The sequence below is a fragment of the Clupea harengus genome, unplaced genomic scaffold (assembly GCF_900700415.2).
Source record: "Clupea harengus unplaced genomic scaffold, Ch_v2.0.2, whole genome shotgun sequence".
In the NCBI taxonomy this organism is placed as follows: domain Eukaryota; kingdom Metazoa; phylum Chordata; class Actinopteri; order Clupeiformes; family Clupeidae; genus Clupea; species Clupea harengus.
This window is the reverse complement of record NW_024880322.1, coordinates 5,820-25,000: the sequence shown is the minus strand read 5'-3', so window position 1 is coordinate 25,000 and position 19,181 is coordinate 5,820. Positions and strand designations below refer to the sequence as shown.

Here is a 19,181-nt window from a genome sequence, read left to right as displayed (position 1 = left end):
ACATTTTAGGCAAAGCAAAGCAAGGCAAGTCAAATATTCTTAAGATATCTAGATTACAGAATTACTGTGTGTGTGTCTCAGAGAGTGTAGTGTAGGAGTCTGAGTGTAGCAGCATCCTTAAATCTCATTTAGTTCTTCTGTTTCCCCCCCTCGCCTCAGGACACTCTCAAGCCAGCCTTCACCGTGGCCAGTCTCCCTGGCAACACGAGCACGTCGACCGCCACCACCTCCACCAGCATGCAGGCCAGCAGCAGCTCCTCCTTCCCCATCACCAACTACCTGGCCCCCGTTTCCGGGGGGGCGGCCAGCGCCAACGGCACGCTGCTGAAGGCCGCCGGCGCACACGGGGGGGTCATGCAGCTGCCCAGCGGCTTCACCTTCATGTCAGGTGAGGGACACCCCTGTTCAGTTATTTCCTCAGATGGATGTTTCATTGGTGCTGAGTGCTGTATGAATGGTCACAGCATGGCTTGACTGTCCAAAGAACAAGTTTCCACCCCGATGGGTTTTCCCCTCATGATGACTGTCTAATAAAATTGTATTGCATCATGTTCAGACTACCTATGCATCCTCACAGCCACATCTATCATGATCACACTTCAGCGGCTTGCTCTTCAGAAAGGTTAGATCTCTGGGAATTTCTCCAAAGTTAGCTCGAGATCTGACCAAAGAAACATAAATAAGACTTGAGAATTCCTATTGAGAGCACAGCTATGAGATATGGTGGGTTCTTCGTGGTGTTGTAAGATGAAATACAATTGCATACCTTAGTGTAAATGATTAAAAACATTTAATTAGGATTGTTATTACGGTTATTAAGATATATCATGCTGTTATGCAAAAGAGGGTGTGGGGTGATGATCAACAGTCCACAATAAACTTGGAGATGTATGTATATCTAATAAGAGATATGAAACTTTTTTTTTTTTTTTTTTTTTAGCTTTAGACATATCTTACAAACACTGCTGGACCTTATCCTACTGAGTTGAACTATACTGATGTGGTCCTATGGTCATAGCTGATGATGGGGGACTACACACTAGGTTTTTAAGCTCTCAGACAAATAAAAATGAAAAGGTCAGTATTTCATCAGAATGCCATTAGCAAATATTCATGTTCCATTTGCCACAGCAGCTCTGGTCCTGACGCTGGATCAACAGAAAGAGTTCAGCACCGGTGATGAGCTCAGCGTTATAACTGCTTGCCCGCCCACCTTGGTCACGTTTCCTCAACAAAAAACCTCCTTGTGGTAAATGAAGTCTTTTGATGTGCCGTGACGTGTACCTGAAGTGTCATGGCTGCCGTGGCAGCGTGCTTATTTGCATTGTGCAGCTCTTGAGCCCCCCCTGCCCCCTGGACCAGTGGTGTTTCTTCAAACAAAGCCCCGTCTCCACCGAGAGCCACTACAACTCTGGTGCCTTTGATTGCAGCAGCTCATTGTGTTCCTCTGGGCCCAGTGGCAGAGAGCCTGTAATTAGTAATGAATATTCAATGACCGCTGAGTGAGGCTGGGCCCTGAGTAATATCACAGGTCTGCCCGCGCCACAAAGGTGGAGGGCAAACCCCCGCTGGGTCTGTGTGGTAGTAGGTTAGCACTGGCCACTCCGGTTTTCTCTGTCTGTGGAGAATTGTTTCCTACCGGAGCGGTCACGGACCTACGATGATCAACATCGCCTTTGCCCCACTATGATGGTTAACAGGTGACAAGCATTCTGTCACTTGAGGCAGTGTCTGTGTGAATGTGTTGTATGGTTTCATTTACTTTTCCTGTTCAATAGCAGTGGCTGCGCCTGTGGCCTTTGTCTGTTGGCCAGTCTTGCCAAAAAACAGCTGACCTCTTAGTGTGTGTGTGTGTGTGTGTGTATGGTGTATAGAGGACAGTTGGCTCCAGGCTTGAACAAATAGTCTAAGTATTCGTAGCCAGGTCAGGTGCTCACCATCACCAGTAGCACTGTTGCTTGCTTATCTCTGTGGGCTTTTACCATCCTGCAGAAGTACTGACCCTGGAACAGATCTGTCCTTCATCAGGCACTGTCCCAGAGGATCCTGTGGATAATCACCAGATCTGTTCTGTTTGGCATGGCACTGCCCTGACAGACCTGTACGTGACGCCTAGGTCAGCATGACCGTTTTCATGTGCTTTAGTTCTCCTTGCTAATTCCTCCCTTCCTCCCTTTTTTTCTCTTTTTATTTCCCCTTTCTCTTCCTCTGTCCTCTTCCTCTCCTCTCCGGTAGCCGGCACTCCGTTCCCCCCCCTGGGCCAGCTGCAGCAGCACTCCCTGGCCATCCAGGGCCAGCAGGGCCCGGCCATCGCCGCCACCGCCGCCCAGTCGCAGACGGGGCAGGGCCAGCAAATCTTCAGGCTGCCCGCCGCCGTCTCCCTCACAGGTGAGAGCCTCTGTACCTGTCTGTCTGATTAGGTGCTCGTTTATGTGTCTGTCTGTCTGTCTCGTGTGTGCATCTGTCTATCTGTCTTAGTTTTTCTTAGTCTTTCTACTATTGTGTGTGTGCGTGTGTGTCAGTCTGATCTGAATCTGTCTATCCCCTCTGTCTTTTCGTCTGTTTGCTGTCTCTGTATCTACCTGAATAGTAGTTGCCCTGACTGCCTGTCAGCCTGAGGTGCGTTCTCTAGCTGTGTGGTTGTGCTTGTCAGACGTTCCCGGTGCACAGCCAGTAAAGCGCTGAATGCCAGTGGATGTCCCTGTGTATGCATGTCTGCAGACAGGAGCTAAGGTGTGCTTCTCACAGGTGGAGCCATGGGTCAGCAGCTCCAGGCCATACAGGTGCACCCCACCACCCAGTCCAGCTCCATCAGCTGCAGCGACAACCCGGAGATCTCCCAGGCAACCACCACGGGTACCCTCTCAGTCTTTCTCTCTCTCCCTCTCCCTCTCCCTCTCCCTCTCCCTCTCCCTCTCCCTCTCCCTCTCCCTCTACCTCTACCTCTACCTCTACCTCTACCTCTACCTCTACCTCTCCATCTCCATCTCCCTCTCTCTCTCATTCTTCCTTCGTGTTTCATCAGTGGAGGGTTTGACAAATTTGTAGGAGGTGTAGGTGTAGGACCCTAATAATATTACTCATTTGTAAGGAGTCGTGACATCAGACTCTTTTAGTAGTAGCTGCATTTATTGATGATGAGTCAGTTGGTATTGATCATTAAATGATATATGAATGTAATTTATTGATGATGAGTCAGCTGGTATTGCTCATGATATAATATATATTTGTAAGGTCTTAGTTGTATGCTGTTTTAGTGGCCTGTAGTAATTCCGATTGATAAAGACCAAATGTAGGCAGGTCCTTGGTTTAAACCCTTTGTAGAAGGCTGTGGGTCTTCACAGCACATCATTTTACAAAGGTTATGATTCTCATCATTCATCAGCGAGTCTTGCAAGGGGAACTGAAAGACTAATTTCATATTTGAAAGGTCAGTAATATGCAGCACTTTAAGCGTAGTGCAATAGCACCACCTAGAGTGAGACATTCAGGAGTGCATCTGAAGGAACGCTGGATATTCAACTTTAAAACTGGAAACCTCATCATGTTTTTTCTTTCTCCAGCCACAGTCAGTCTCCCGGCAACCATTGTGACGTCGTCAATGCCGACCTCCATGGCGGGTCACATGATGTACTCCAGCCCCCACACAGTGATGTATGCCTCAGCGCCCACGCTTGCCGATGGGGGGCTGGCAGTCCTCAACGCCTTCTCCCAGGGGTCCTCTGCCATGCACGGCCAGGCCCAGGACTCAGGTCTGTGTAAGGATGGGGGGGGGGGAGATTTCATTTAATTTATTTCTTGTAATATTATGGGGGGTACCCTTAAATGATGCCAAAAGAAATTATAAAAATAAAAAATATTTTAAAACAAATATAATAAAATGTACTTAATACAGGTTAAAACTCTCTAAAGTCTATTGTTTCTAGTCTCTTCACCTGAATACATTGTGAATGTAACCCTTCTCTGTCCCCTCCATCCTCTTGTGTCCCCTAGGTGCTGTCCCTCAGGTGTTCCTCACGGCGCCCCCCGGCACAGTGCAGATCCCCGTGTCAGCGGTGCAGCTACACCCAGTACGGCAAGATCTCCACTTTACAAGTGAAACTCCCAATATTCTTTCTCTCTCTCTGCAACCAGCATGCTGATGCCTGCCACTAAAGCACTGCGGGGCCGGACGGCAGGGCCAGGGGGCTCTGGCCTGATCTGCCCTCTCCTGCCCTGCCCTGCCCACCCGTGCTGGCCAGTGGACAAGCCAACTCGGAAACACTGCATGCAGACCAAAAAGAAAGAGTGAAAAAAGAATAATAAAATTTACTTAAAACTCGGGCTCTTTGGCAGACTTCCTTGTCATTCGTGAAAGAGGTCTCTCAAAGTCCTGCTGAATTAGTTTGTGTTGGTATTACCTTTGGCATTCACCTCAGTGTTATTTTTTGGTTATGTCTTGGAGGCTGAGAGTGAGTGGTTAAATAATGCACAGAAATGAAAAAAAAAAACAACACTTGACTATATTTATTCAAGTTATTTTGCTTCAGAGAGAGGCACATGACAATATGCTGATTCTTAGTGATGGCATTTCCCAAGAGCTTAAATAAACTCTCTGTAGAGGCCTCTAAAACACAACACTTTAACAGCAACTACAGGAATGTGTTTACTGACGGTCAAAAGACACTGGCAGGTCATGCCGCTTTGACTAGCGTTTGACCTTGGAGCTCTTTCTGGTGTGTTCTCAGCTTGCATGTGATTGGTCAGTGGACCTTGCTAATTGAATGATTCATTCCCCCCCCCCCCCCCCCCCCCCCCTCTGTCCAGATGGTGATTGGACAGCAGTCCAGCGGCAGCAGCAATAATCTGACAGAACTGCAAGTTGTCAACCTGGACGCCCAGCACAACAGCAAAGGCGACTGAGGCACTGGCTAGGCAGCCACTGAGCTGGACTGTCCACACTATTTATTGATGCCTTTTCACCTTTCAGAAATGTTTCATTCTTCATTTGTTATACACCTTTTGTAAGTGATTTTCATTTCTGGTTTTATTTTATTTTATTTTTGTTTGTTTTGTTTTCTGTTGTACAGGACGTACTGTAAATGTGTGTGCACACTGGAGTGTTGGAGTGCATGACTTGATGAAATTGGAACTGAATAGGACTCTCTCCTTTTAAAGGGCATTATTCAATTCCGGTTCTGTGTCTTGCCCAATTTAATGTGCTGTAAAAGAAATGAAATGGAGTGCCCTTCCCTCCCCCCATAGAAAACACTAACACGTGGATAACCGTACACCTCCCTGCCTGTGTGCGTGTGTGTTTGTGTGTATGAGTGCGTGCGTGCGTGTGTGTGTGTGTGTGCAAGTATGTGTGTGCGTGTGTATGTGCAAACTAGTGCTCACGAGTGTGAGCATACATACGTGTGTGGGTGTGTAATTGTAAATATGGCATAGGACTCTACGTCACTACATCAGTTGGAATTCCCCTTTGGGTTGATAAAGTCCTTGAGAGGGTGTTCTGCTGTGTGAGCGTATGTTATGTATGTATGTATGTATGTATGAATGTATGTAGTACGTACGTACGTATGTATGTTTTGTTTTTGTTTTCTTTTTTGATAAACAGTGTTTGCAACGTATACACACACTGCAGACACTGCTGCCTCTCACCTCAGCCAAAGAGTAATCTTTCTATCAGTATTTGTACTTGGTTTGCTGGCCTGTGTGTGTGTGTGTGTGTGTGTGATGCGTGTGTGTGTGTTGCCACGAGGGCTCGTGTATATGTGTTTGGGTGTGTGACTGCCTGTTTTGTGTGCAGAAAATTGGGTTTTCATTGGGTTGGGATTTGAGAATGTAAGAGAAAAAAATGTTTTGACAACTGTACATAATTTCTTTTTTAAAATTGAAAATGTATTTTTAGCCTGTTTGTGCAATGGCATGTAGGGTTTCGTTTTAGTTTTTTGTTTTCTAAAATGGTGTTTTTGTATTCATATGTGACCCATCTGCATTCATAACTAAATGAACGGTTACGTAAATCGATTTGATATAAATTATATTATATTGAGTTATGTATGTTCATGGATACTTAAGGCCACACAATTTTCCCCCAGATCTGCCAGTTTCACTTTTTGTTTTGCGTGATTGAAGTTGTTACCCCACTGTTGTGCCAAACAACTGCTTTTCACATCTCTAAATGAATCATAGAACAAGGGCATGCAGGCAAAATTCCACCCCTTTATCCATCCATGCATCCATCCCTCTTTCTGCTTTTGTGACCACATCAGCTCCTGCTCCATGCTGTTCAGGCTGTAGTCTCTTCTCGTTGGCATACTCAGTTCTGCATATATCTTTTCCTGAGTGTGTCCCTTCATATTTGGTGCCTTTTAAGAGTGGAAATGTTACCTTGACACACCATGACAAAAGAGAACTCTCGTCCTCCGGACCGCTGCGGTGAATCATGACCACTATCATGGTTTTAGGCGGATAGCTCAATTATCCAGATAATTCTGTTTTTCCACAGCGATTATCCAGGTGATTTAGTATTGGAAATGAATGAATTGGGAAGTCCAGTATTACTGGCATCAAATATCTCCAACTGTATTACTTTGCTTTCCTCTTTAGCCTCTGGACTTGGATCAACATTTAGGTTATTTAGACTGGACCGGTGACATTCAGATGTTTGTATCTGTAGTACAAACTAGCCCTTGATCATCAGGAATCTGGTTCCATTTCAGGTCCTCAAATGCATTGTTCTGCTTTTGGTGACACATAGAACTGCCTTAGAACTGCAGCTACGTTCTCAAAAGTTGGCTGCTGGTTCCTTCTGTGTCAGGACACAGGGGCAGTACAGGCACTGGAGTGACATACTAATTGGGTATGTCTTAATTTTTTTTTATTCTTTTGTTTTTCAGTGACACACTGTTAACAGGTGTACATTTTATGCTGTCATTTAAAGTTGTGTCTGGTTGGATTATTGCCATGCTATTCGACGATACTGTCAGAATTTAGTTTTCATACTTCTGTAACTGGTCTGTGATTGAGGGCAGACCACCTGGTACTCAATGTTCCTGCCCAGAGGAGTATGAAACAGAAACATATCTGCTCCCTTTTAATTCAAAGGGAGAAAATGCCAAGGTTAATATTCTCTGCTGAAATACTGTGCAAACTTTTACGAAACACATCACCTAGCAGCCATTGCCTTTCCCTGACTTCTTCACAGACACAGATGAGCTCCCTCACAAGGCCTCTGAACATGGAAATGGATCTACTAAGATGTCACTAAAATGTGACTGTGAAGGCTTTTGAATGTAATCATTTTTTCCCACTAAGTGATCCTCAGACCTCACTAATGTTTAGTTAATTGATGTCATAACCAGAAAATACATATTTTGTCTTGGAAAAAAATCTCCCTTAGATTTGGTTTGCATTGTTACTTTTAAAATTGGTATGACTTTTTTTTGTTGTAATTTAGCCTTATTTAATACTTAACGAGTGAGAGGAACAATGCACACTGACTCTCCAATGATGGTGTGAATTAAGTTTGTTATAATTATGTTTTGGGGATCTTTATGTATCACGGTAAAGTACAGGACATTTTTTAATAAAAAAAAAAAAAACATCTAAAATTATTGAATGGTTTCAGCATCATTTCTTCACTTAGTTCGCCCAACGCGACTTAGCACCAACTCCATCTTCAGGAGTAGAAATATTTTGGAGTGACTTCATTTTCTAAAAGAAGCAGTTGGATGAAATCACTGGACTGTAAACACGTGGGATCATATACATTAGAAATAAAGAATAACAGCACTGTATCTAGCTGGTCGGTCATAACATTTATATATAATTGCAGACTTGCAATTGGTGAATATCAGTACACATAAATGCATAGTGTCATTTCGTGTCACTTGGGTAGAGGAATAGCCCGTGATTTTGTACTTTCTTATACTCCATACCAGTTGGGGGCGAAAGTGATCTCTCAAACTTCACTAATACTGACGAGAAGAAACCAACTTCCTGCTGGCTTTCATGCGCACGTGAATCCAAAAGCAAGCATGGATTACTCCACGAAGTGGAGTAATTTATCCTCTGCACCAAGTTTAAAAAACCTAACCGAACCGGGGTTTGGTGTCCCCAAAGAACAACAACATGCTGCAGTACAGGACCTTGTAAAAGCACACTTAGAGTCGTTTGATCATGCGGTCACCGATGGACTGTGCCGGGCTTTACAGGTAACGTTAACTTGGCTAACGCTTTCTCTACCTTACTAGCATAGCTAAACTAATGAAATGTAAATTTAAGCAGAGTTTACCTCTATTGCAATATGGGTAAGTAAGTAAGTAAATAAATAAAAGCAGCTTGGAGAGGTTGAGTTGGTGGTTATTGTAGGGAAGCAGTGGGCTGTCTTAACCATTCGTTTTGCCACTCATTTGTTCTGTCAAAGTCTAACAAGTTAGTGATATCAGGTGACATTAAACACTGAATTAGTTCAAGACAGACTAAATTGATGGCTGACAATCGTGGGCTCAATCCATCGCGAGGGCCAGGCTCAATCAGTTATTTTCCCTGCACAAAAACAAACTTTAGATGACTTGGAGACGCGCAATATTTGTATCAAGGGCTTCGAGAAATGTCAACTGTGTCAACGTGCATTGTAGCATTCAAACTGACGTCAAAGAAAAACAAACTAAGTAAAGTCAATACAATTAGTGAAGGTTTGAACTTTAAAGTTAAAACTGAAGTTGTATAGGTCCTTTTTAGTGTTTCTCATCAGTATTCTATCCTCAGGCCATCCCACCTTTGGAGTTTACATTCAGGAATGATAGGATTGCTTTGGCTTTCGTCGAAGCATCCATACACAATCCAATGGCAAGTAAAGGAAGCATCTGCAAAGACACGCGAGTCTTCCCGGCGGAGTGTCGAGGCAGGCGCTGCACCTACCGAGGGAGGCTTGTGGTATGTTCGTCTGTGTAGTTTTGACTTGTTTCATTAAGTAGCAGTTATTATTCAATGATCGGGATGACAGGCATTTCTATATGTTTGTTTAGTAAGTTATTCTTAAGTTGATGACTGAAACCTGTGTCTTGTATCAGTTGTGATGACAGTTGTTTGTATGCCCTTCTGCGTTAACAGGCTGATGTTAGCTGGTCAGTAAATGGCGTTCCAAAAGGCATCATCAAGCAGTCACTAGGCGTTGTGCCTATTATGGTGAAGTCTAAGTTGTGTAACCTGCATGGACTTTCACCAAAGGAACTCATTGACCACCATGAAGAGGCAGAGGTATGGAACTGTATCCTCACTTTCAATTTCTTGAATCAATGAGATGGTATGGACTTACTGGAGTAGTTGACTTTGCAGTGAATACATTGTTTAATTGATCCATGATTTCTCAGGAGATGGGCGGGTATTTTATTGTGAATGGCATCGAGAAGGTCATCCGTATTCTCATCATGCAAAGGAGGAACTACCCAATAGCCATGTCACGACCCAAGTGGAAGAGTCGAGGACAGGGATACACACAGTACGGTATGTGCTGGAGGCAATAAAATAGGGTCCTAATGGAAGCTGTCATTTTAATGTCTGCATTACTTAGAAAGACCAATAAGTGCACCCACTTGCATAATGTAATGTGGGTTCATTTTGAGGTGACCTTTAAGGTGAATCTTTGCTTTTAGTTATGATGGTTTTCCAGACTCTTATGCACAGCTCTCTCCACCTCAGGTATTTCGATGCACTGTGTGAAAGAGGAGCATACAGCCATCAACATGAACTTACATTATCTAGACAATGGCACAGTGATGCTGAACTTCATCTTTCAGAAAGAGCTCTTTTTCATTCCCCTGGGTTTTGCACTGAAGGTAACTATACGTTCTGTCAAAGTCTTGCACTAAAATATTTGAAGGAACATTGTAATACTACTTATGTTTACATCAACAACAGTACTCACTTTACCTATGGAATAAGTTAGATTTAATTTGTTAGGGTAAGTCATCATTTGTCAGGGGTCAAAGGCATCAGAATGTCAAACCTTGTTCATTACCTCCACATCTTCGTGGGTGAGGCTTTTTTTTCTTGATCGATCTCTTTTAAAAACCACCATGTTGTGTTCTTTTCAAGGCACTGGTGGACTTCACAGACTTCCAGATCTATCAGGAGTTGATCAAGGGCCTGGAGGATAACTCCTTCTACAAGAGCTGTGTCTCCCAGATGCTGCGCGTGGTCATGGAGAAGGGCTGCACCACCAAGGAGAAGGTGCTCCGCTATCTGGGCGAACGCTTCCGGGTCAAGATGAGCCTACCGGAGTGGTACACCCATGAGCAGTGTGCCCACTACTTACTAGAGTGAGCATTCAAATCAAGTCCAGTTTTAAAGGACACCTGTCTTCAATTTTAAGAATGACTGTTGTCGTGTTTATTGTGTGGTGTTGGTAGTAGTAGTGAAATTAGGACTTTTCCACCAGGTATTAATTTGATCAATTGATGGATCGTACATGTAAGATGGTTAAGGAGGCTTACCTCTATGATCTCCCTTTACCCAACAGTGAGTGTCTATGCATCCACTTGAAGTCAGACGTGGAGAAATTTTACCAGCTGTGCCTGATGACCCGGAAGTTGTTTGTCTTCGCCAAAGAAGGATGCATGGAAGAGAACCCCGACAGTCTGATGTGTCAGGAGGTCATCACTCCAGGCCAGCTCTACCTCATGTTCCTCAAGGTCTGTGCAACCATGCATGGTAACTCAGAGTTAAAGGGTCCCAGCGAAGGAATAGCACTCACCTTCTATTCTGTGCTTTTTATTATCAATTCAGGAGAGATTGACTGCCTGGCTATATTCAGTGAAAATTGCCTTGGACAAGAGAGGCCACAGGGTGCCAGTTGACCTCTCCTCCGAGGCCTTGATGAAGATGTTCAACATGGGCACAGACCTCACCAAGCCTTTTGAGTACCTTCTGGCCACTGGAAACCTCCATTCAAAGACGGGTATGAAATTCTGATAAAAATCATGTTTACTGACAAGTATTTAGAGACGTGTCATGCTTTCTACAGTCTATCTTCAAGAAAGAAGTCTTTTTTTTCTCAGTTTTCCATGTGTTTTTCATGTTTAAGCTGCATAAGATGAATTCAAGCAGTTATTTTTAGTACACAAGACATGTTGACGTAAGAGGCACTAAGTGGGCAGAGCCAGGCCGAAGTTAATCAGTTTGGGTAAAGCTGACCAATAGCATTGCGGAGCAATCCCTTCAAACTGAATGCATCCGAGGAAATTACAATGTAAGAGACGATATTAGGATATCTGAGTTAGATTTATTGCATTGACCCACAACACAGGTTTGTTCCTGCTTCCTTGCTAATAGAAATATGTACGCATACTGTGCCACTCACTTCCAATAAAGGGAATGTAATATTTATTTGCCAGATAGATAAATCAGAATTGGGCAGTGATGGTTTTTTGGTTGGCGCATGCAAATCTTTCCCGACAAAGAAAAACTATTTGATATCTGTTATATGACCATATTGTAGTGCTTGGATGAAAGATGTTGCTAAATGTTGCTAAACCGCCCTGTCCTCTATCCTCTGGTCCAGGCCTGGGAATGCTCCAGAACACGGGCCTGTGCGTGGTGGCCGACAAGCTGAACTTTGTGCGCTACCTGTCGCACTTCCGCTGCGTGCACAGAGGTGCTGCCTTCGCCAAGATGAGGACCACGTCGGTGCGTCGGCTGCTGCCCGAATCCTGGGGCTTCCTGTGCCCCGTGCACACGCCTGACGGCGAGCCCTGTGGTCTGATGAACCACATGACCGCCCACTGCGAGATCGTGGCCCCTTCCCTCTCCACCACCACGCTCCCCGCCCTGCTCTGCTCTCTCGGTCAGTCACACACAGGGTCAAAGGTCATCTGCACACACTGATGTATCTGGTTCACTGATGTACTTGATTGTATCAAGTTGAAACCTACACTGCTGAGCTAAACCTAATGTAATTGAAGTAATGGTGTGAAGAGCATAGTTTTATCACTGATCTTTCCTGTTGTAACATTATTTCAACATTCAACATCATAAGACATTATGCCATGTAAGAAATGCTTGCTCACATCTCATATCTTCAGGTTACTTTTGTAACGCCGGTTCTCTGACAACAAGAGTGAGCTGTCTCACTATGGGACACGCCCCCTCCAGAGTTCCCCAGAAGCCCAATTCCACTTCGCCGGACATCTGACTGGAGTCAGACCTCCTCCGCGATTCATACGCCAGATGGCCGGCCAGTAATGGCTGGCATAGTGGAATATGGCTTATGGGGAACCTGTGAGGGGGCGTGTCTCATAGTGAGAGAACCGAAACGAATGCTTGAAAGAGAACACCATTTTTATAACATCATCTTTTAATCTAAATTTAAATCAGTTATTTGAAATGCTTTCAATGACCACATGAAATGAATATTAAATTACTAACGGAGTCTGTGGGTTAATGATCAGTGTGGGTTATCAGTGTGTAGCGAAGGGAGAGCGTGGTCACCCCACCCGGACTCGAGCCCGGGTCTACAGGGTGCCAAACATGCACTCTGACCGCAACGAGCCAGGCCCGATGGCATGGCAGTCAGAGCACATACTCATCTGTAGTGACTATCACATCGTCACACAGTGTTTGTTTCTTTAATTAATCAAGGCTCATGTCTCATTTTTTTGTGCGTGTTTGTGTGTGATGTGAAGGAGTGACACCAGTAGATGCCACCCCTAGTCAGCCATATTCGGATTGCTACCCTGTGCTCCTAGACGGAGCCCTTGTGGGCTGGGTGGAGAAGGAACTGGCACCTGCTTTGGCAGAGTCCCTCCGCAGGTTCAAGGTGAGTGTGTTCCTCAGGGGTATCATCAGGCTGTCAGCTAAACCGCGTACTACTGCAGTCAGTAGATGTGATCCTTTGAATTGTCTGTAAATTGTACATTTTGATTTTTAAATGTGTGAAATGCTTTCACAAGTTGGTTATTCTGTACAATTGGTGTATACGTCTTTGACTTCTGAAATCTATGCTTCTCTGTACATGAGAAGCAAACATACTACCCTCATTTTTAGTTAAGTCAGGTTTCTAACAGCTTTATTACCCATGTGTGATTCTTTGAATTGTCTGGGGTGCTACCAGTGGGACTGGGACACTGGTGAGACACTACACTGACTGTACTGTACATTTTAATATTTAGATGTATGTAATGCTTTCACAAGTTGGTTATTCTGTAAAATTCTGTACATGACGGTCTTAAAATAAACATATTACCCTCATTTTTTTAGCTGTCAGGTTTCTAACAGTTTGTGTTACGTTATTACTTATTCCATTTTTTTAAACATTCACCATAAGGACAGGGTGACCATGAATGCATTTCAACATCCATCAACCTTTAAAGAAACCCTGTAACTTATCGTAGAGTAGAGGCAAACATTTACCTGTGTTGACCTGCCCTTACAGGTGCTGAAGGAGAAGCGAGTACCTCCCTGGACTGAGATTGTCCTGGTTCCTCAGACAGGCAAGGCCAGCATGTACCCTGGCCTCTTCCTCTTCACCACGCCCTGCCGTATGGTGCGGCCTGTGCGTAACCTTGCCCTGGGCAAGCAGGAACTCATTGGGGCCTTTGAGCAGGTAGAGTCTTGTATGGCATTGAATCAGCCGAAGCCGAATGTGTAGACAATAATTTGTTGCCTCTTAAATGGTGTTGACTTGTTGTTAAACAGCGACGTATTAATTGGGGTGGTTAAAATATGTTTATACATTTAATCGGGATGTACCCCCTGCTTCACGTCATTTCAGTAATGCATATGTTTAATTTTTTTCCCTAAGCTCTTCATCAATGTGGGCATATTTGGGGATGAGATTGAAGAAGGGGTCACGACACACCAAGAACTGTTCCCTCACAGCATGCTGAGTGTGGTGGCCAACTTCATCCCTTACTCAGACCACAACCAGAGTCCCAGAAACATGTACCAGTGTCAGATGGGTAAGACTTCATCCCTTATCCAGACCACAACCAGATTTTCCAGAAACATGTACCAGTGTCAGATGTACCAGTGTTATTATTTATCATTTACATTTACATTTACATTTAGTCATTTAGCAGACGCTTTTGTCCAAAGCGATGTACAAGGGAGAGAACAGTCAAGCTAAGAGCAATAAAACCCTGGTGTAACAATAAATACTACTTTACATAAGAAATAGAAAAACGACATAGAAAGTAAAAGTAGTGCAGAACTGCTGAAGTGCAAGTTAAGCGCTAGTCAAGGTGCCAGTTAGGAAGGGAGGTGCTCTCTGAAGAGTTGGGTTTATCATCATCATAATCATCATCTACTATCTTCTGTCATGTGAGTTTATGGCAGCCACTAGAACTGTCATGGTAAAAAGTTGTGGAATTTGGCACACCCTGATTGTTTTCAACAGGTCTTATGTCAGTGCCACCAATGGGTCGAAGTTGGAGGTACATTTATACATGCAAGAGTTCCACGCAATTTCTGCCATATTGGATTTTATGAAAAAGCTTTTGATACGTTTCTTTGATACGTTGCTTTTCCAGTCTTCCCCTACATTGGTACAGATGATCTTCAGACGAAGTCTCAAAAAAGTTATCATATGAATATCGAAAGCGTTCATATGTAACAGTCAATAAAAAATCCACGGGCGAGGCTAATTGATGTTGCCACCATATTAGGTTTTATCAGAAGAAGTTTTCATGGCAACTCTGGCCTGCTGGACTGATTGGTCCCCTCACCGGTGCTTGTAGCTGTATTTTAAAATAGTGTGTCTGCTTCAACCTTTAGAGAACTTGTTTTGAAACTTACTTATCCTTTACATCCAGGTAAACAGACTATGGGCTTCCCTCTCCATTCATATAAAGAACGTTCAGACAACAAACTCTACCGTCTGCAGACCCCCCAGAGTCCGCTGGTACGACCAGTCATGTATGATCATTACAACATGGACAATTATCCCATCGGTACCAACGCCATTGTGGCCGTGATCTCCTATACAGGTTACGACATGGAGGACGCTATGGTGAGTGTGTTTATAGTTACCTTAACTGTAAACCCAGTTCTGCTGTGGGTCAATATGTCATTTATAGTTCCAGTTTTACAGACTGGTGGGTTGCAAGACAGCAGAGCATGGCAGAGTATGTTAGTCAGACAGTGAAATAAGGTCTTCATGTGGAGGTCTGATATAAGGATATCATCAATTTTGGGGACTTGTGAACCTGTGTGGTTGAGGATAGCTTCCTGTCATATCATATTGAGCTGTTCACTGCTTACTTCTGCTGTTGTCGTCTCAGATTGTGAACAAGTCATCATGGGAGAGGGGCTTCGCCCATGGCTGTGTGTACAAGACCGAGTTGGTGGACCTCTCTGAGAAGGTGAAGGGTGAGGATGGTGTGGTGTTTGGGGTTCAGCCAGGAGACGCCAAGGTCATGAACCACCTAGATGCTGATGGGCTACCACATATCGGCACCACACTACACTACGGAGATCCCTTCTACAGTCATATTAACCTCAACACTGGCAAGGGTTATGTGACCTACTACAAGTAAGCTACCTTCTGAAAGGTTTCTTGTTAACAGTATACGTTTGTCAGGATTTTACTGGGATAAAGTCTAAATAACTAGATACTGTATTGTATTCATTGTATTGTTGTTCCATCTGCATAATATCATATCTCATGATTGTTTTGATTTTAGCAAGGGACTTGCAGAAGGATATCCCTCCCTGATTTACCATTTTCTTTTGTTCACCAGGAGTCAGGAAAGCTGTGTAGTGGACAACATAAAAGTGTGCAGTAACGACGTGGGTACGGGCCGCTTCAAGCGCGTGTGCATCACGGTGCGTGTTCCTCGCAACCCCACCATCGGCGACAAGTTTGCCAGCCGCCACGGCCAGAAGGGCATCTTGAGCCGCCTGTGGCCGACCGAGGACATGCCCTTCAGTGAGAGCGGCATGACTCCCGACATCCTGTTCAACCCCCATGGCTTCCCGTCCCGCATGACCATCGGCATGCTCATCGAGAGCATGGCGGGGAAATCGGCCGCGCTCCACGGCCTATGCCACGACGCCACGCCCTTCAACTTCTCCGAGGAGCACTCGGCCCTCGGCTACTTCGGCGACTCGTTGCGTGCCGCTGGCTACAACTACTATGGCACCGAAAGGCTATACAGCGGCATCAGCGGCCTGGAGCTGGAGGCCGACATCTTTGTGGGCGTGGTGTACTACCAGCGCCTGCGTCACATGGTCTCAGACAAGTTCCAGGTGCGGACCACGGGCGGGCGCGACAAAGTCACCCAGCAGCCGTTAGGCGGCAGGAACATCCAGGGCGGTATCCGCTTCGGAGAGATGGAGAGGGACGCGCTGCTGGCCCACGGCTCATCCTTCCTGCTGCACGACCGCCTCTTCAACTGCTCAGACCGTTCGGTCGCGCAGGTGTGTATGGACTGTGGCAGCCTGTTGTCGCCCCTTCTGGAGAAGCCGCCGCCATCTTGGTCAGCCACACGATGCCGCAGGACTGTATGCACTCTGTGTGGCAAAAGTGACGCCATCGACACGATTGCTGTGCCTTACGTTTTCCGCTACTTTGTGGCAGAATTGGCAGCCATGAACATCAAAATCAAGCTTGACGTAAAGTAGAGAGCCAGAGGTGGTTGTCCATTGTGTTCTTTTGTTTTATTTAAACGTAAGGCAGAATGGGGCTAACCAAGTGTTGATGTCCGTTGTTGTGTGACTATTAAAAAGTGTAATGTATGTCAGTCACTACATGGTGACCGAATCATCACTTCCAAATACCCCATGGGTCATAAAATTGTAAAGGCAATTGATTTATATCTTGAAGATCAATGTAATAAGGTAATCATTTCTTTATTAAGTTTCAGTGTTACCACACACACTCAACAACACACTATTACTCATCAGAACAAGACCATGACATGCGCAATATTGCAAACGTTTCCAGCTTGATGTATTAAAACATAAAAAAGGAATTCTACTTTGGTCATTTCTTTGTTCTTATGTCTGACCACATTTTATCAAACGTCATTTGAGGGCAGCAAGGACACCAGGTAAGTCCAACACCGTTGCAATTGTGTAGTCCGGTCTGACCGAGCCTTCCGAGAGTGTATGCCCACTAGGGTTAACCCACACTGTGGCACGGACCCCAGCATGAAACCCCCCTTGGATGTCTGTGCTCAGAGAGTCCCCCACCATGATGCAGTCATGGGGCTGGACATTCAGTAGGCGGAAGCAGTATGTGAAGATGGAGACTGCTGGCTTCTCCTCAGGATGTTCTCCCCCTACTACCAAAGCACTGAAGAGTTCTGGTGCTGACCCGACAGCTTGAATCTTCTCGCGTTGAGTCTGCGACTCTCCGTTGGTCAGCAGTAGCAGCCTGTGTGTTTTCCTGAGTTCCTCCAGCATGGTGCGCACAGGGGGGGCGAAGGTCAGCAGCTGTAAACGCGTACTTTTCCAATGACGGTAGCACTCGGCAGCTAGTGATCTACCTCGATCAACTCCTTCCGACTCCCGAATAGCTTGTTGCCAGTGATCAATACGAACATCATCAATACTTCTGCCACTGGAAGCATCGAACGACTCGTGAAGGAGTTTGTGCGCAAACCTCTGGCAGATTTCACTAATGCTGTCCTCGTGGCCTAGAGACGCTTTCATGAAGTCACACACCTAGAGAGACAGAACAAAATGGTAATAGTACCATCGAAATTGGTAATGAGTCAGCTGGTCCTACTTACAGTTCAAATTACATTAAATGTAGGCCCTAACTGGTTAAATTAGCTTACTGTAGACGGACAGACTGAACTATCCACTTCGTAGGTTCTTTAGGAAGAGAAATATTTAGGCTACGAAGCCTTAAGGGCACATGGTTAGTATAATTTGCTTAAGTAACGTTTGAACGGAATCATAACCCTGTCTCTTCATTCGCCGCCCCTCAACGTGTGTTTTTAAAATGTTCGAATGCGTTTAGAATCGATGTATCCTTCATATACAAACGAGGATATGATTACGAGTGGAACAAATTACTTTGTAGCCTTTCAAAGCTGTCAAGGAGATAGTAAATAAAGCAGGCTCAGACAGAAAGTTGTGTTAATGCGCTCACTTGCATCATCCATCAAACAACCAACAATAGCCTACAGTAAGGATACATTGTAATGTTAGCGCAGCATACCTTTTGAATGGCAACCCTCCCCGCTCCGTCCGTATCAATCAGCGTATTGTCCAAATCAAACAATATAACTTTGACACGACTTTTCTCCATGCTGTTTCAAAGACGGAGATTCTCATTCATTGAGGAACTCTTTGCTACGGATGTTGTTCCACAAAAACACGTGAAAGAAATTCACCGTTGAATGCTGGGTAATGCAGTTTTTAAAAGCATACGTCACATAGCAGCAACCCAAGTAGGCTTCCGTAAGAGCTGTTAAATTGCCTTTGTGGAAAACAACTTTGAAGTGTGACTTAATGACAGGTAAAATAAATTGAAGTCATGTCAAGCTAAAGCTGGAGTACAATATGCAGTTTGGGTTGTCAAAATGATAAAAGACTGTTCAACAATTTCTCTGCACATTGTTTCTTACATGCCATTGCAATTGTTTCTAAGCAACATATCAAAAAGCATAGAACGCAAAGGTATTCAAAATGGCTCTATTACGATTTTGTTTTTTCGCCATAGACTAGTTTATTAGTTCGCCATAGACTAGTTGCAACAAAGCAGTCTTTCAGACTAATTTGTAGGACACTTAACATCCATTCCTTCCTGTATCTGCTTTAAGGTTGAGATATACTTCTACGACTACGTTACTGCGTGGTCACGCAGTTGCTTCGACGGACTTGTGAACATTAATAGTTCTCCTTCGGTTGGTGGGTGTCGCAAAGCAATATATTTTTTAATTTTATTTCTTCCTCAGTTCTCATTATGCAACGATGTTTTTCACTTGCACCCCAACATCCACATGCTCCTCCTTTCATTCAGATTCAGACATATTTGCTTTCCTTCACGAATACCTCCTGGCCGAATGTCCAGCATTTTAAGAAACAATCCAACCGATTGTTAGTTATATTTGGTATTTTTGTTGAGTATTGAATGGAATTAGAAAGAGGAAGATGTTGGACACAGTTTTAGTGAGCCCAATCAGTGGGCAACAAGATTCTGTTTTAAATCGTATTAATCATAATTACAGTGCATGAAATGCCCT

At 44.5% G+C, this 19,181-nt stretch overlaps 3 protein-coding genes across 4 annotated transcripts; 2 read left to right on the top strand and 1 right to left on the bottom strand.

Moving 5' to 3' along the window:
• Positions 1 to 114: 114 nt before the first annotated feature.
• On the top strand, positions 115 to 7,601 carry LOC122131877 (serum response factor-like). Of its 2 annotated transcripts, none has more exons than XM_042706593.1 (6): positions 115 to 388; positions 2,236 to 2,388; positions 2,749 to 2,856; positions 3,564 to 3,752; positions 3,994 to 4,070; positions 4,807 to 7,601. In XM_042706593.1, exons 1-6 carry the CDS (start codon positions 238 to 240, stop codon positions 4,900 to 4,902), a joined length of 774 nt encoding a protein of 257 aa, XP_042562527.1. In that variant the 5' UTR covers positions 115 to 237; the 3' UTR covers positions 4,903 to 7,601. The 2 variants fall into 2 exon arrangements, with proteins under 2 accessions (XP_042562527.1, XP_042562528.1); XM_042706594.1 differs by having other exon boundaries at positions 3,994 to 4,095.
• A 364-nt stretch (positions 7,602 to 7,965) lies between these two features.
• polr1b (RNA polymerase I subunit B) lies at positions 7,966 to 16,958 on the top strand. The gene is made up of 15 exons (XM_042706592.1): positions 7,966 to 8,201; positions 8,758 to 8,925; positions 9,103 to 9,249; positions 9,363 to 9,495; positions 9,691 to 9,827; positions 10,087 to 10,310; positions 10,511 to 10,682; positions 10,777 to 10,948; positions 11,552 to 11,833; positions 12,672 to 12,805; positions 13,421 to 13,591; positions 13,790 to 13,946; positions 14,799 to 14,995; positions 15,267 to 15,517; positions 15,726 to 16,958. The coding sequence occupies exons 1-15, from the start codon at positions 8,025 to 8,027 to the stop codon at positions 16,606 to 16,608; spliced, it is 3,405 nt and encodes a 1,134-aa protein (XP_042562526.1). The 5' UTR covers positions 7,966 to 8,024; the 3' UTR covers positions 16,609 to 16,958.
• On the bottom strand, positions 16,818 to 18,352 carry LOC122131878 (N-acetylneuraminic acid phosphatase). The gene is made up of 2 exons (XM_042706595.1): positions 18,155 to 18,352; positions 16,818 to 17,652 (listed from the first exon to the last, which is right to left on the bottom strand). The coding sequence occupies exons 1-2, from the start codon at positions 18,242 to 18,244 to the stop codon at positions 17,011 to 17,013; spliced, it is 732 nt and encodes a 243-aa protein (XP_042562529.1). The 5' UTR covers positions 18,245 to 18,352; the 3' UTR covers positions 16,818 to 17,010.
• Positions 18,353 to 19,181: the final 829 nt, after the last annotated feature.

What these genes read in the sequence shown, in the direction of transcription:
- LOC122131878 (XM_042706595.1), bottom strand. Translation starts at nt 18,244, where the DNA reads ATGGAGAAAAGTCGTGTCAAAGTTATATTGTTTGATTTGGACAATACG. An exon ending in GGAGGGTTGCCATTCAAAAG is followed by an intron (nt 17,653 to 18,154) that starts GTATGCTGCGCT and finishes CTGTCTCTCTAG; the next exon opens with GTGTGTGACTTCATGAAAGC.
- polr1b (XM_042706592.1), top strand. Translation starts at nt 8,025, where the DNA reads ATGGATTACTCCACGAAGTGGAGTAATTTATCCTCTGCACCAAGTTTA. An exon ending in TGTGCCCACTACTTACTAGA is followed by an intron (nt 10,311 to 10,510) that starts GTGAGCATTCAA and finishes TTTACCCAACAG; the next exon opens with TGAGTGTCTATGCATCCACT. An exon ending in TCTACCTCATGTTCCTCAAG is followed by an intron (nt 10,683 to 10,776) that starts GTCTGTGCAACC and finishes TTATCAATTCAG; the next exon opens with GAGAGATTGACTGCCTGGCT.
- LOC122131877 (XM_042706593.1), top strand. Translation starts at nt 238, where the DNA reads ATGCAGGCCAGCAGCAGCTCCTCCTTCCCCATCACCAACTACCTGGCC. An exon ending in CGGCTTCACCTTCATGTCAG is followed by an intron (nt 389 to 2,235) that starts GTGAGGGACACC and finishes CCTCTCCGGTAG; the next exon opens with CCGGCACTCCGTTCCCCCCC. An exon ending in CGGCCAGGCCCAGGACTCAG is followed by an intron (nt 3,753 to 3,993) that starts GTCTGTGTAAGG and finishes TGTGTCCCCTAG; the next exon opens with GTGCTGTCCCTCAGGTGTTC.